General features: G+C 42.0%; 1 protein-coding gene and 1 long non-coding RNA gene across 3 annotated transcripts in view; one reads left to right on the top strand and one right to left on the bottom strand.

Annotated features, from left to right (window-relative positions):
• LOC138945320 (uncharacterized) overlaps positions 1-13,261 on the bottom strand; it is a 44,025-nt gene that overhangs the window by 16,896 nt on the left and 13,868 nt on the right. For both annotated transcript variants that reach the window (XM_070316740.1, XM_070316741.1), the window contains exon 6: positions 10,412-10,644. In XM_070316740.1, the coding sequence (XP_070172841.1) occupies positions 10,412-10,644 (233 nt within the window). The remainder of the gene's footprint in view (positions 1-10,411; positions 10,645-13,261) is intronic.
• LOC138945321 (uncharacterized) lies at positions 2,477-7,265 on the top strand. The gene is made up of 5 exons (XR_011448956.1): positions 2,477-2,747; positions 3,281-3,359; positions 3,999-4,095; positions 4,707-4,753; positions 5,701-7,265. It is a non-coding gene; the product is annotated as an uncharacterized lncRNA (long non-coding RNA).

The raw sequence follows: 13,261 nt of genomic DNA, 5'->3' as shown, positions 1-13,261 counted from the left end.
GTGTGTGTGTGTGTGTGTGTGTGTGTGTGTGTGTGTGTGTGTGTGCCTATTGTGTGTGCGTGTTGTGCGTGTGTGTGTGTGTGTGTGTGTGTGTGTGTGTGTGTGTGTGTGTGTGTGTGTGTGTGTGTGCGTGCGTGCGTGCGTGCGTGTGTGTGTGTGCGTGCGTCTGTGTGTGTGCGTCTGTGTGTTTGTGTGTGTGTGTTGTTTATCCATATACTTCTTCACTTGTTTTTGTAGAAAGAAGCTGATGTCCCCATTCTTTTCTTGTTTCGTTCTTCCAGCTATTAATCTTGTCGAAGTTTTTAATTGATCATGTCTCTCGTCTCTCCGTTCCCCTTCCTCTCTTTCATTCCCCTTCTCTTAATCCTCGTAGTTCTTCCTCTTCTCCTCTTTGTTCTTTTCTGAAGTCCATTATCTCCCTTTTCGGTTTGTTTCAGCAGAGGAAGATTATGTTTTGAAGAAAAGTTTCATTTTGTTCACAAACACAAGAGTGACTGACCTCTCTTTGCCAAAGCCAAGTAGGATATATTTCAATGACGTACACCATTCCGTCGAACGAGTAACCCGAACACAGCAAGACAGCAAGAATAGATTAGATATAATTTTATATTTAATCATTTTTGCTGCAGGAATATTGAATTAGTAAGTCTGCGTTAGTCATCATCTCCGCAAGAATAGATTAGATATATTTTTGTATTTAATCATTCTTGCTGCAGGAATATTGAATTAGTAAGTCTGCGTTAGTCATCATCTCCGCGACCAACCCCCCCCCCCCCCCCTCTCCCCTACCACCCCCCCCCCCCCCACCCCACCCCAACCTTCCCGATTACCATTACCAGCTATTGTGTTTTCAGCGTAGCAATAGGGCCCGATATTTAGACGAGACAAGTATAATGCCGACGAGTCGAAGACGAGTCGCATTATACTTGTTCGAGTCTAAATATCGGACCCTATTGCTACGATGAAAACACAATAGCGTTTATATAGCTATTCTGACATTAAATTCTGTGTTAAAATCATGTTTTTGTCAGCAACAAGTACCAGAATGGTCCATGTCGTTGATTGCAGACGACGGTTCCCTTTCCGCATGAAGCCACGGAAATAACCGAACATTGAAAAACCCACGGACATGTATTACGGAGAAAACTCGAGATAACCGGATGTTTAGCATTACGTCAATATGCTAGGAATCATATGACGTCATGACGTATCATGCTTGCCTACGTAGATTGTATGTTCGAAAGTCTGACTTCTGTTGGGAATTCGCGTGGTGAAGACTGCGGTAAATCTGTAGATGATAAGAGAACAAGGATTGTCTCAGAAGAAACGACTAAATGTTTCAGACCGGTAACTTCATTTCAACATTGCACTATTCACGACTTTTTTCCGTGACCTTTCGGATTTCATGGGGGCTGCCATTTTGGTTTTGATGCGCTTTCATTTCCGGTTTACGTATTTTCCGGTTTAACATAGCATTTGCGTTTTTTTGTCAGAAGAGTGATATTTGGTTATGAAGGAAGTCAAGTCCGCCATTACCTGCCACCTCAGTTGAGTGTTTACTTTGACCTTAAACTTGAACCGTAACAGTGTGTAGCCAGTTCACAAGACCTGTTCATCTTCCGACCAGTTCCAACTGTTGTTATCAATGGGTCGCGCAGCTGGAGGAAGTGTTTATTTCCATTCGGAGCCCAACTTCAGTTCAAAACCAGTCAAAAACTGGCCTTGACATTCCCACACCCTTGCATGACATTAGATCTACGTCGTTTCCGCTTGCCAAAATCCCACATGTTACATGTCTGCTCTTCGAGTTGTTTGGAACTTAGTTCGAGTATTTTCTCGAACGTAACTTTTGACCCAGCTGTCAGGTAGGCATCATGAATTAGACGTACACTGGCAGTTATAAATCATGTTGTGCAAAAGACTCTAAAGAAGTAGAACATTGTGGAAAATCGGGAATGCTTTCTCAGTTTGTGCACCCTGGCAACATTCAGCAGGAAAAAAAACTAAATATGCCTTCCTCTGCAAAAGTCGCGCGAAGAATGCTGAACGGGCAGCGACGACTAGCTGTTCTTCTTCAAAGTAATAAACTACCCCCCAAACCCTGCAAGTTTGTGCGATTTACTTTGTGGACATGAAGCCAGCAGAGGACTCAGGAATGCCCACTTAATTCCTTGATTGTACTTCCGTCACAAGAACTAAAAGAACATTCAATGTTCGTTAAATCTGTGGATCAAGTGACTCACGAAGCGGAGGAAAAGAAAATCACCGGCAGATCTGTACAAGATGTTGAATTCTGCCAGGGAAACGAAGCCGCCCTCACGGCAGAGAAGTCTCCGCCTACGAAAATCAGTAGATCTAGAGCAAAGTAAACATACGTTTTTCAAAGCTTGTTCACAAACACACACACACACACACACACACACACACACACACACACACACACACACACGTACACAAACACACACGTACACAAACACACACAAGCTCACACCATCACACACACACATGAAAGAGATGGAATAGCTGATCGAGTGATGACAATGTTGATTGATAAGTATTTTTTGGTGCGGTGAACTTGAGGCTATATTGTTCTATCAATCCATCGATATATTTTACACTTTCACCCCAGAAATGAAGCACGTGTACACATATTGAACACAAGAATCATTTTAAGCTTTCATTGGCATTGTTTCCTTTTTTTGCAGACATGTTGGCAGGAAGTGAGTGTTTCACCCCACTCTTGCAAGGTAGGTTGATCACTGATGACAAGTTCTGATTGTTTTTCCTTTTTAAACGGATGACAATCCGTACTCTGCAGATGGATCTAACCGAGATGGATCTAACCGATACACGGAAGCAACATTGGGAACAAACTGTTATTCAATCTGTGGATATTTCATGTGTGAGGGGTATAACTGCAAGTAGCCTACGTTCGCTAATGTAGAGAAATAATTTTTGACTCAAACTTCAAGTTAAATTGTTTCTGCTGTCAGAGCCATCTTTCTGAAGGAACAATATTTTACATGCCACTGGATTGTTGTATATTCCTTCTTATTTTGCAATGACAGGCTCAGCTTTCATTTGATTGTAATGTGTTTCTTATTTGAAGCTTTGTATCATAAAAGCTCTGTAGAAGTGTTGCACTTGTTTTGCAGACTGCATTAGGCGTGGTACCTATTGCACACACCCACACACCCCCCACCCTGCCTATTTATCTAAAACACCCACCCACACACATACACAGGGTGCTGACAAAGGATTTTTTTCCATTCTCCTTCAGGCCATCGCTTAATTTCTTGCAGACTGAGGAGCAATGGACGTTTGAGCAGCTCCTAAACCTGGGGCACACAAGCCACAAGGTAAATAAGGTATCAGTATATGAACAAATGTTTTCCCTTTGATTTTTATCGCATCATTTTTTCACAAAAAATTGTAAATTGTGGCAATTACACATTATGTCAATAACATTATTATGAAGAATGAAGATTTTCAACTTATCATTGAAGAAATGAAATCAAGCATTTTTGTTCATTCTGTATTTGATTATCATTTTCCAGTCTTTGGGTTGGCATAGTGGGTGAAATAAGGGTGAGGAGTATCGGTTGGTGTTATTTTTTAGGTCTTGGTGATGTAATATTTTCCCTACGGTATTATTCATGGTTATCAAAGTGCAGATTCCAGGGAAACGGTTTTTTGAACAGCCTCTTAAACTGAAAAGCTACAAGGTCAACAACATAAACAGTTTACTGGTGTCTCGGGCATTGATTTTTGTAAAAAGATTTGCACAGCAATTTTTGTGTGTGTAAAGAGATAATGAAAATAAAGCATAACAACTTTTATATTTTTGAAATGGAATTAAATGTTTTCATTTTTTTATTTTGAAGTGTTTTTGTATGCAGGTTTTATTGGATGGGTGGGGGGTGGTTTTGGTGGTTCTGATTTATTATGATGTAAGGGTGTTTTTTTTCCTTAATTATTTATTTAATTGGTTTATGCAGACTTCATGGCAGCCACTGACCTGACGATATGACAGCCATGAATATCGAACGCAGAAGAAGAAAAAGAAGAAGACAGTCTAACAGGAAAATAATTCTGGTATGCTCATAATGTCTATGCCAGTTAAAAAAAGTCATGAATTGAAGTTTACCCAGGTTAGACATTAGCATGTCGTAATTGTGACAATGAATGTATCCGTAAACGCACCAAGAGACTTACTTAGAAAAATTGAAGTCATGCATCGTCAATATGACTACAATCACAAACTGAATAAGGGGAAATCATGTCAATTTGGTGGTCTGGATCATCAGCTGTTGCTCATTCGCTATAATGGTCTACTTGACAAAGCCCGTCTTCATGTGCTTCTTTATACCTAGTGTAGACAACATGTAGGCGTTTGCAGACCGTTTATTGTATTGCTGTTGTTTGTTTGTGAGTAAAACTATGGTGTGACCTCAATTGTTTGAAATTTGTTGTGTATGTTCTACTTTGTGTAAGGTGTTTCTCCATGCCCCCAGAAGAACCGACATTATATTAAAACCTTCATACCCTGAAAATACTTGCATACTAGATGTTGTTTCTTATTGTAATGATTGGGGACAGGCAAGCTCTTAAATTGTGCAAGCCTTCAGAAAACTGTCAAGTCTGATTTGCTAGAACAAGCGATATTAACACGTTATTAAGATGAATATTTGATTAAATATGTGCAGGAACTACTTCAGCAGATTCATATGGCCAGTCTCACAATGCAAGGAAGGTGAGTAAATTGAATTATGTCTTTCCCACCTGTTCTGTGTTTAGTGTCAGCCGTGATTGCCTGATGAGAATTTGAAAACATGTTGCTAACTAACATGAACCCAACCATGAAACGTGATGTAGGTGAGTAGCCCATCTAGAAAAACGAACCTGTTCTAATTCCGAATTAGAACAGGTTCTTTTTTCTAGATGGGCTACTCACCTACATCACGTTCTATGGTTGGGTTCATGTTAGTTAGCAACATGTTTTCACATAGAAAATGGTGGGCACCTGAACAAATATCTGCACATTACAATGAAGTCTTACTTTGTGATCTGATAGTTTAATAACCCCACCCCCCCCCCCCCCCCCCCACCCCCCAAGACGAAGCTCACATAACTACCAACTACACAATTTCCTTACAGAATCAAACAATGGGAAGAATCAGGATTCAGCAGTGCTAGGTCGTTGAGGGGGATAGCTATCACTAGGCACTCAGCAATGAAAAGTTGAGGTTTTCACGGACATTAACAAAATCCGGTAACCTACGGACAGTAAATTTCACAGGGAAGGGAACAAGAACGTCAAAAATGGAAAAGTATGTTTTTTCTTTCAAACCATTGATAGAGCTCTGAAGCTTCACACAAGTTTTGCAGAGAGAGCACTCGGCCTATTCATTTTTGGCACTAAAACATGCGCACACACAAAAAGAAAGTTTTTAAAAGGTGGCGCCGATGTATTCTCTCACTCACAGCCTTAGAATATTGCAGTTTGTATGTTACCAAATTGAGGCATGATTTTACTCCATCTAATTACCTGACCAAATCTGCGACAGTCGGGCAAACTTCTTACAAGTCGGATTGGGCCTTCAATCAAATACTCAGAAACCAGCAGCTACTTTAAGTAATACTAGTTTTGTTGTTATTTTTTACAGCTTGTACTGAATGTGTTTTCTTTTATCTCCTCAGAATCGAGTCAGCCAGAGAAAGACCATTGAGAGGGAGAGCGCACAGTAAAGCATATATGGCATGCACTTCGGTGGACCAGTGCCATCATCTTCATAACAAGAGATGCAGATCATATTTTCTTATGTTTAAGTATAGCTGTTAGCAAAAGTATTTGACGATTCCTGGGTACGGCTTTCGTGTTTAATCCTATCAGCTTGTGCACAGCCCCAAAATCTGTTTTATTTTGATTTATCATTTATAGTTTGATTTTTTTTTTAATGGAATTAATCCAAATGTAAATACATCTAAGGTTGCAATATTGTTTTCTTGTATATATACCCTTAAAACTACCTCTTCGTGTAAACAAAATTTAATTGTAAAAAGAAGTGTTTGTTCAAGGGAGATAATTTGAAGCGATTTTTTTTTTTAATCAGTAAAACTGCGTAGTGACATCCTCAGTTAAATAAAAAGAATAAGGAATAAAGGTATACACACAGGTTGTACCCATTTTCTTGATTGCACTGCTTTTAAGTAGAAAGCTTTTTTTCTCAGAATTATTTTACAAATAAAATTCAAGGGAGGCAATTGATATGATAAAAAGGAAACATTTTTCTTTTCTTAGAATACTGTACACATTTAGTAAAGTATAATTTACAAGACAAAACACAGGGTTTTTTTTGGTTTTTTCTGTGCCTACTACTTGACAAGAGAACCACGAGATTTGTGCAGATTATTTAAAATTTTCTGTACAGTATATTTTACAAAGACAGATCCATACAATATATATAATTTTGTAATAGATGTTTACAATTTGTAGGTATGGTTTTTTAAATCAACAGTTCGGATAGCCACAACAAGTGTGTATGTCTTGTGATTTGAGAGCTTTAGCACTGGATGCTTAGAATCCTCTTGATCATTTACTTCAGTAGGTTAAGCCACCTTCTCCAAAATCTTCTCTCCTATTCTGTGCTTACTACAGTGGGTTTGACAAGAGAACCACGAGATTTGTTTTTGTACATATCTTGCTTTTATTCTGTACACTTTAATATTTTAATCATAATTATGTGCACATTTTTTTTTAACTGTGTTTTTGTTTTTGTTTTCCTGTATTCAAAGTGTGTATGGAAACCACAACCTGTCACAGCAGTATTATTAATCTGGATCTCCCTGCTAAGAACGTAATTAACAGAACGTGTGCATGTAGCTAAAGAACTTAAAAAGAATTTCTGCTACTTCACTCAAAATACGTCCATCCTCACACTCATATTTTCTTAAAATAATATTTGTTCATACAAACATGTTTGCGAATTATTCAATTTTGCGTAAAATATTCAATTACGATTTCTTTGTGTGTTGCAAAATTATGTAATAAAATTATGCAAGATCAAATTCAAAACAGCAATAAAGCTGCTGACGGCAGAATACCTCTGTTGACTTCTCTATCTGTTGGGTCAAACTATGCCACAGACATGTTTCTTCTAGTAGCTCAATATTACGTGATACAGTCTCAAAGACAGAACAACGCAATAACCTTTTTTTGTGTAGATTCGATTGACTTTTTCCTGAAATAAAATATTCATGAAGCCGGTTCTGACTGAGTTAATATATTTCTGGAAAGCTGAACAACGCAATGCGTCTGTGACTGGTGAAGAAGCAGAGCTGGAGCTTTTTGTATTGTTTGTCGTTGGTTTTATTACACACGCACTCACATACGGTCAACAAAATGTTGCATGTTCCTGCTTGACAAACATATGCCTGCATACATGCGTGCACGTACGAACGTACGAACATTCATACCTGTGCAAACAATCTGCCACTTCAAGTTCAACACCCAAACCCCACACATTCCTCCAAAAGGAGTCTGAAGTATAATACTGGCATTTGTGGTATTGAACGAGGACCTCAACTTCCATTGTCTAGTGCATGTGGGTCTCATGTTGTACGTGTGAAACCACTTACTTAAAAAAGAAAAAATCTTGTAAGCTTATCAACAAAAAACGAACAATTATATTCTTAAACAAACTGGTTAGAATAACAGATTTAGGAGAATGCAATGCAAGGAACATCATTATCTAATTCGGTCGATGCTTAGATCTAGAAAAGCATCCACTTATTCCAGTATAATAGAGAGAAAAAATCCAATTGAAAAAGTTCCAGATCTAGACAAGGCAGCACTAGCAGCAATTTTAGCTAGCAAACTCGAACTTGCCGGGGGTTTGGCGGGTAGAGGGCCGGTGCTGGCACACTCGGAGTGAAACGACATGTCACCTACTTCGATAGCTTCTCCGGATTTACGTGTACAAACAGCGTCCGGGTTTACCGCTTCGATTCTAAACCCTAGTTTCTCATGTTGGTAACAAACTGGCTATTTGTTTATCAGATGTGTCGTTGTTCCACATTAAATGATGCTAGAATTAATGCAAGATCGCAATCATTTGGTTATCAAACCAGGTTGTGCTCTTTTTTTCATCACCTTTTTCCGCGCAAACAGTTTTGCGCCATTTCTTTTGCGCAGACTGGGCGGGACAGGAAGCGGAAGCGCATCAAAATTTCTGATTGGACAATGATGCCGACGCCCACTTGACCCCCACTACAATGTCAAGGTCGGAAAGTCGTGAATACAATGGACGTTCTATGTGACAGGAGAGTTTGCTGATTTTGTGTTAAACATTGGAGAGATCGTCTGCTAGAATCAGAGATAGGTCGCTTCAGATTGCAGCTTCTGGAAATTTGCAAGGTTTGTTGCCTGTTAAAGAACTGGATTTTACACGTAATGTATGTCATGTACAGTAAGCAACAACAAAAACACACACAAAGCAAATGGCATCGTCTGTCGACTAGTCACAGAAACAAACCTGGCGAGGTATGCGTGTACTTTATACACGTGGAAGAAACCGGAACCATGCGTCTTTGTTATTGACAATATGCTTTTGGATATTGAGAAAAATGGCCGACTTCCGCAGCATTATGCTTTGATGATCGGAAGAGACCATCCAATCACAGCCCCCGAATTCCCCCACGTGTTCATCAGAATAGCTATACACGCCGATATTGTTGTAAGGCCTAAAAAAAAATAGTGTGGTTAGGGTAACCCGACCTCCCCTATTTTTAGGGGCCGACCCTATAACTTTTTATTGCATTTGTCAAAAAAAAACCACAAAAACCAAGAAAACGAGTGCAGAAAACGCAATGAAAGCGAAAGCGCCCGAGTCGCACACTTATTTCCCTGTCAAGTAGGTTTAATTTGTACACATTAGAAAAAAAAGTTTAAAAACAAAAAAGTGATTGCCTACCTTCCTACCCTATTTTTTTTTGGCTATGTTACCGTAACCACACCTTTTTTGGGGGGGGCCTAATCCAAAGACAAATCACTGTCCCGTCCTCGTTTACCTCCTTTGAGTCTGTTGTCATATTCTTTATTTTGTTTGACATTTCTAACAAGGATACTCTTTTGACATTTGACAACACATGAAAAATAATTCCTATCTGGATGTTAATATGTAACCACACTTAGTATAAGCTTAGCTTGCTGTGTGATCCCAATTGTTCCCGATGTGCAATATATGCAACCCCATGTTCTCGGAACAAAATCTTGTTTAAAGTAAGACAGCAGGAACGAGGCATAATATGTCAGTTTGAACAGATGAAGGACTTATTGGATGATGACTCATATTCTTAGATCTGCAGGCGTTTTCAAAGGGGATAAAACAGCACGATGAAACAAGAAACTCAAAACCAAATCCAGATTCCAGATTCTTTTGAAATTCTCTGGCAACTTCTCACGATCTTTCTAATTACCTTCATCCTGCGGCAGAATTTTAATTGTCAAGCCAAAAGGAGAACATTTTGTAGCTTGACAAAGGAAGGGGGAGGGGGTGAGAATGCTCTAAGGGATATATATAATTTATATAATTATGCAGTGAATGTTTTCACTTGATGTTTTTCTGCCTCGGGTGCCCAAACATTTAAGTTTCTTGATAGGAGGTGAATAAAGATTATTCCGCAATGTCGAATCCAGATGTACAAAAATGCGCTTTTAGCAATCCTCTCACATAATTTCCTCTTTTGTCTGTCATTCAAGTGTCATCCGCAAAACGTCGTGTTTGAGGGGTGTTTTACGTGAGCCACGTTTTTAAGTGTATACCGAGGCTTACCAAAGATTCTGCACGTGCCAAGTCGACTGTGGCTCTGGCTTATGAACCTCGCCCCTGTTTCTCACAAATCTGCCACCAAAAGCCCCCCGTCGCCCCCCCTCCCCCCCCACCCCACCCCACCCCCCAAAAAAAATCTACAACAACACCCGCACCTGCTCGTCGTGCGGAAGGACGAAAAGTTAACATGCCCTTCTGAAGTTCCTCGACAAATCTGCTAAACACCCCCCCCCCCCCCCCATGCCCTCCCACACCCCCCTTCACCTCATCCCCGTGTCTCTCCACAACTCATAGTCCTACCCCCAGCCTGGCTGCTCATCGTGCGGAAGGTACGTAAGCTAGCATGCCCCTCAGCAGTTCTTCAACAAATCTTCCACCCATTCCCTCCCACCAGCACACCCCCCTCCACCTCATTCCCGTTTTCCTTCCACTCCCCGCCTGGCTGCTCACCGTGCGGAAGGTACGTAAGCTAGCATGCCCCTCAGCAGTTCTTCAACAAATCTTCCACCCATCCCCTCCCACCAGCACACCCCCCTCCACCTCATTCCCGTTTTCCTTTCACTCCCATCCTGGCTACTCACCGTGCGGAAGGGACGTAAGCCAGCATGCCCCTCAGCAGTTCCTGGACCTCACGGCTCAGCACCAGCACGTGCGGCTCCGGGAACTGCAGAGGTCGCAGTGACCTCGCCTCCTGCTCGTCCTTGATGCGTCCGTGCGGCAGGCGACCCACCACCATGACGTAGAGCACCGAGCCCAGGCCCCACAGGTCCCCTCCGCGCGGGTCGTAAGGAGTCTTCATCACCAGCTCGGGGGCCTGCGGAGAGACGCCAGTACAGTTTACTCAACAAACAAGTAAATGGAGAGAATGGTTTCAACAAATCATATTTTGATGAAGCAGAGACTTATTTCCTTGATAGCTCAGTGGATATTTTTAGTAGTGATAGAACGTCTTCATCACCAGCTCGGGGGCCTGCGGAGAGATGCCAGTAAAATTACTCAACAAACAAGTAACTGGAGAATGGGTTCAATAAATAGCCTTATCCCATCATGATCATCAGCGCAGAGCCCTGGATGGAGGTGCACGAGAGAGTTACCACCCCCAACGGGAGCCAGCCGCGGGGTCAGACTGGTTGAAACTGAGGTGTGTGTGTGTGTGTGAGATTTCAACCAATCCTGCTCCGCGGCTGGCTCCCGTCGGGGTGGTAACTTTCTCGTGCCTCTCAGCTCAGGCCCGACAGGTCCCCTCCTCGAGGGTCGTTGGGCATCTTCATCACCAGGTCGGGGGCCTGCGGAGAGACGCCAGTTCAATAAGCAGAAGAACAATGTTGACTGTGCGTGAGAGCGAGAAATAAAAGACAAAAAACAAAAATACGATGAAACTTGCAATTTAAATCTATGTTCATGAAGAAGAGACAAAAGGGGAGAGAAAATATGGGAGGAGTGGAGGGGAGGGGAAGAGGGGGGGGGGGGGGGGTGGGAACTGCAAAAACCTACAGTGGGAGGATCTCGAAGAGAAGTCGAACGAAGTGATGTAGACATGCGGGTCAGAGACAAAGAAGATTTAGAACCGAGAAAAACAAGGAGGACATGCGGGGAAAGGAGACACGGGAGGGGAAGGTGGGTCGGGGGGGGGGGGGGGGTGTATTCTAAAGAAAGTTGTAAGGGAAGAGGGGCACAGGTTTTTGGATTAACAGAAAAGTCAGAGGGGCAAAGGAGAAGAAAATTAAACACAAAAATTCCTACGAGGTAGGAAAAACACCCCCGTCAAAGGGAAATAACCTTCTCAGTTGGTGGCAGTGACTGAGTGAGAATGGTTATTTCCCTTTGACCATGAAGATGTCCCTGTATAAGTCCTTGTATAATTTTAATCCACCAATAACTCCCTAACCGTGTGTTTGACTGGTCCCAATTTTTGTAAGGACCGTCTCAGGAATGTATAGAACCTGTTCACCAAGTTTGGTGACGATCGGTCCGTTCATTCTTGAGATCTATATGCGAACACAAACACACAAACAAACACATCGAGCGAAACCTATACACACCCCTATACCGGGGGTGTATAGAGAGAGAGAGAGAGAGAGAGAGAGAGAGAGAGAGAGAGAGAGAGAGAGAGAGAGAGAGAGAGAGAGAGAGAGATTAAGAGAGAGAAACACACACACACACACACACACACACACACACACCGACACTCCGACACAGACATGGAACCACACACAGGTAGAAACAGACCGAAAAACACAGACAGAGATAGGGGAAGGCGGTAACAGAGAGAAAGACACAGACACAGAAACAGAAAAACTGAGAAACAAACCGGGATACAAAAAGAACAAGAAATTCCTCGGAGGTAGGAAAAACACCCCCGTTGGTCAAAGGGAAATAACCATTCTCACTGCCACCAACTGAGAAGGTTATTTCCCTTTGACCATTATTATGTCCCTCTATAAGTCCTTGTAGAATCTTAATCCACCAATAACTCCCTAACCGTGTGTTTGACTGGTCCCAATTTTTGTAAGGACCGTCTCAGGAATGTATAGAACCTGTTCACCAAGTTTGGTGACGATCGGTCCGTTCATTCTTGAGATCTATATGCGAACACAAACACACAAACACACAACAACAACAAAAACAAAAAAAACAAAAAAACACATCGACCGAATCCTATACACACCCCTATACCGGGGGTGTAAAAAGACAGATGATGGATAGAGAAGGAAAGAGTGCATCACAGGACACGCGAGCATTCAATAAAGGGCCTAAAAGAGTCTTTGCAAAAAGAGGAGGTGCAGTGGCCTCTGGGTGCCGCTGATTGCAAAAAACTCTAATGAAGACAAATGATCGCCCGTCCTTTTGCTCATTATCGACTCCCATACTTTATCTTGCGCGTGTGTGTGTGTGCGTGTGTGTGTGTGTGTGTCTGCGTGTGTGTTGTCGGGCTTTGCCTGTTGGGAAAACACAGGTTGCCCGGTGTCAATTGCTCTCGTTTGCCGCTGTGCATGATAGTTGCTCGCCGAGTGCAACAGTCTCGTTAACTACATTGTACCATCTCTCTCTCTCTCTCTCTCTCTCTCTCTCTCTCTCTCTCTCTCTCTCTCTCTCTCTCTCTCTCGTGTGTATGTGTGTATGTGTGTGTGTGTGTGTGTGTATGTGTGAGTGTGTGTGCGTGCGTGCGTGCGTGCGTGCGTGCGTGTTTGCGCGCGTGTGTTCGTACATGAAAGAGTGTGTGCGTGCGTGCGTGTGTGTCTGTGTGTGAGAGTGTGCGTGTGCTACGGATAGATCGACAGAGTTTATTCTTTAACTGTATAAAACACAAAAGACATTGGGTGTTAATTCCTCTCATTTGATCGAGTTCGCGTATAGGACGCTCGTTCACGGCCAAAGCCTATAAACCCTGAAATCCTATCACTTTTCCCAATGGAGAAAACAGAGGTTAG

Source organism: Littorina saxatilis, linkage group LG13 (assembly GCF_037325665.1).
Source record: "Littorina saxatilis isolate snail1 linkage group LG13, US_GU_Lsax_2.0, whole genome shotgun sequence".
Classification (NCBI taxonomy): domain Eukaryota; kingdom Metazoa; phylum Mollusca; class Gastropoda; order Littorinimorpha; family Littorinidae; genus Littorina; species Littorina saxatilis.
Note: the sequence above shows the minus strand (reverse complement) of the source record. Positions and strands in the feature narration are given on the sequence as shown.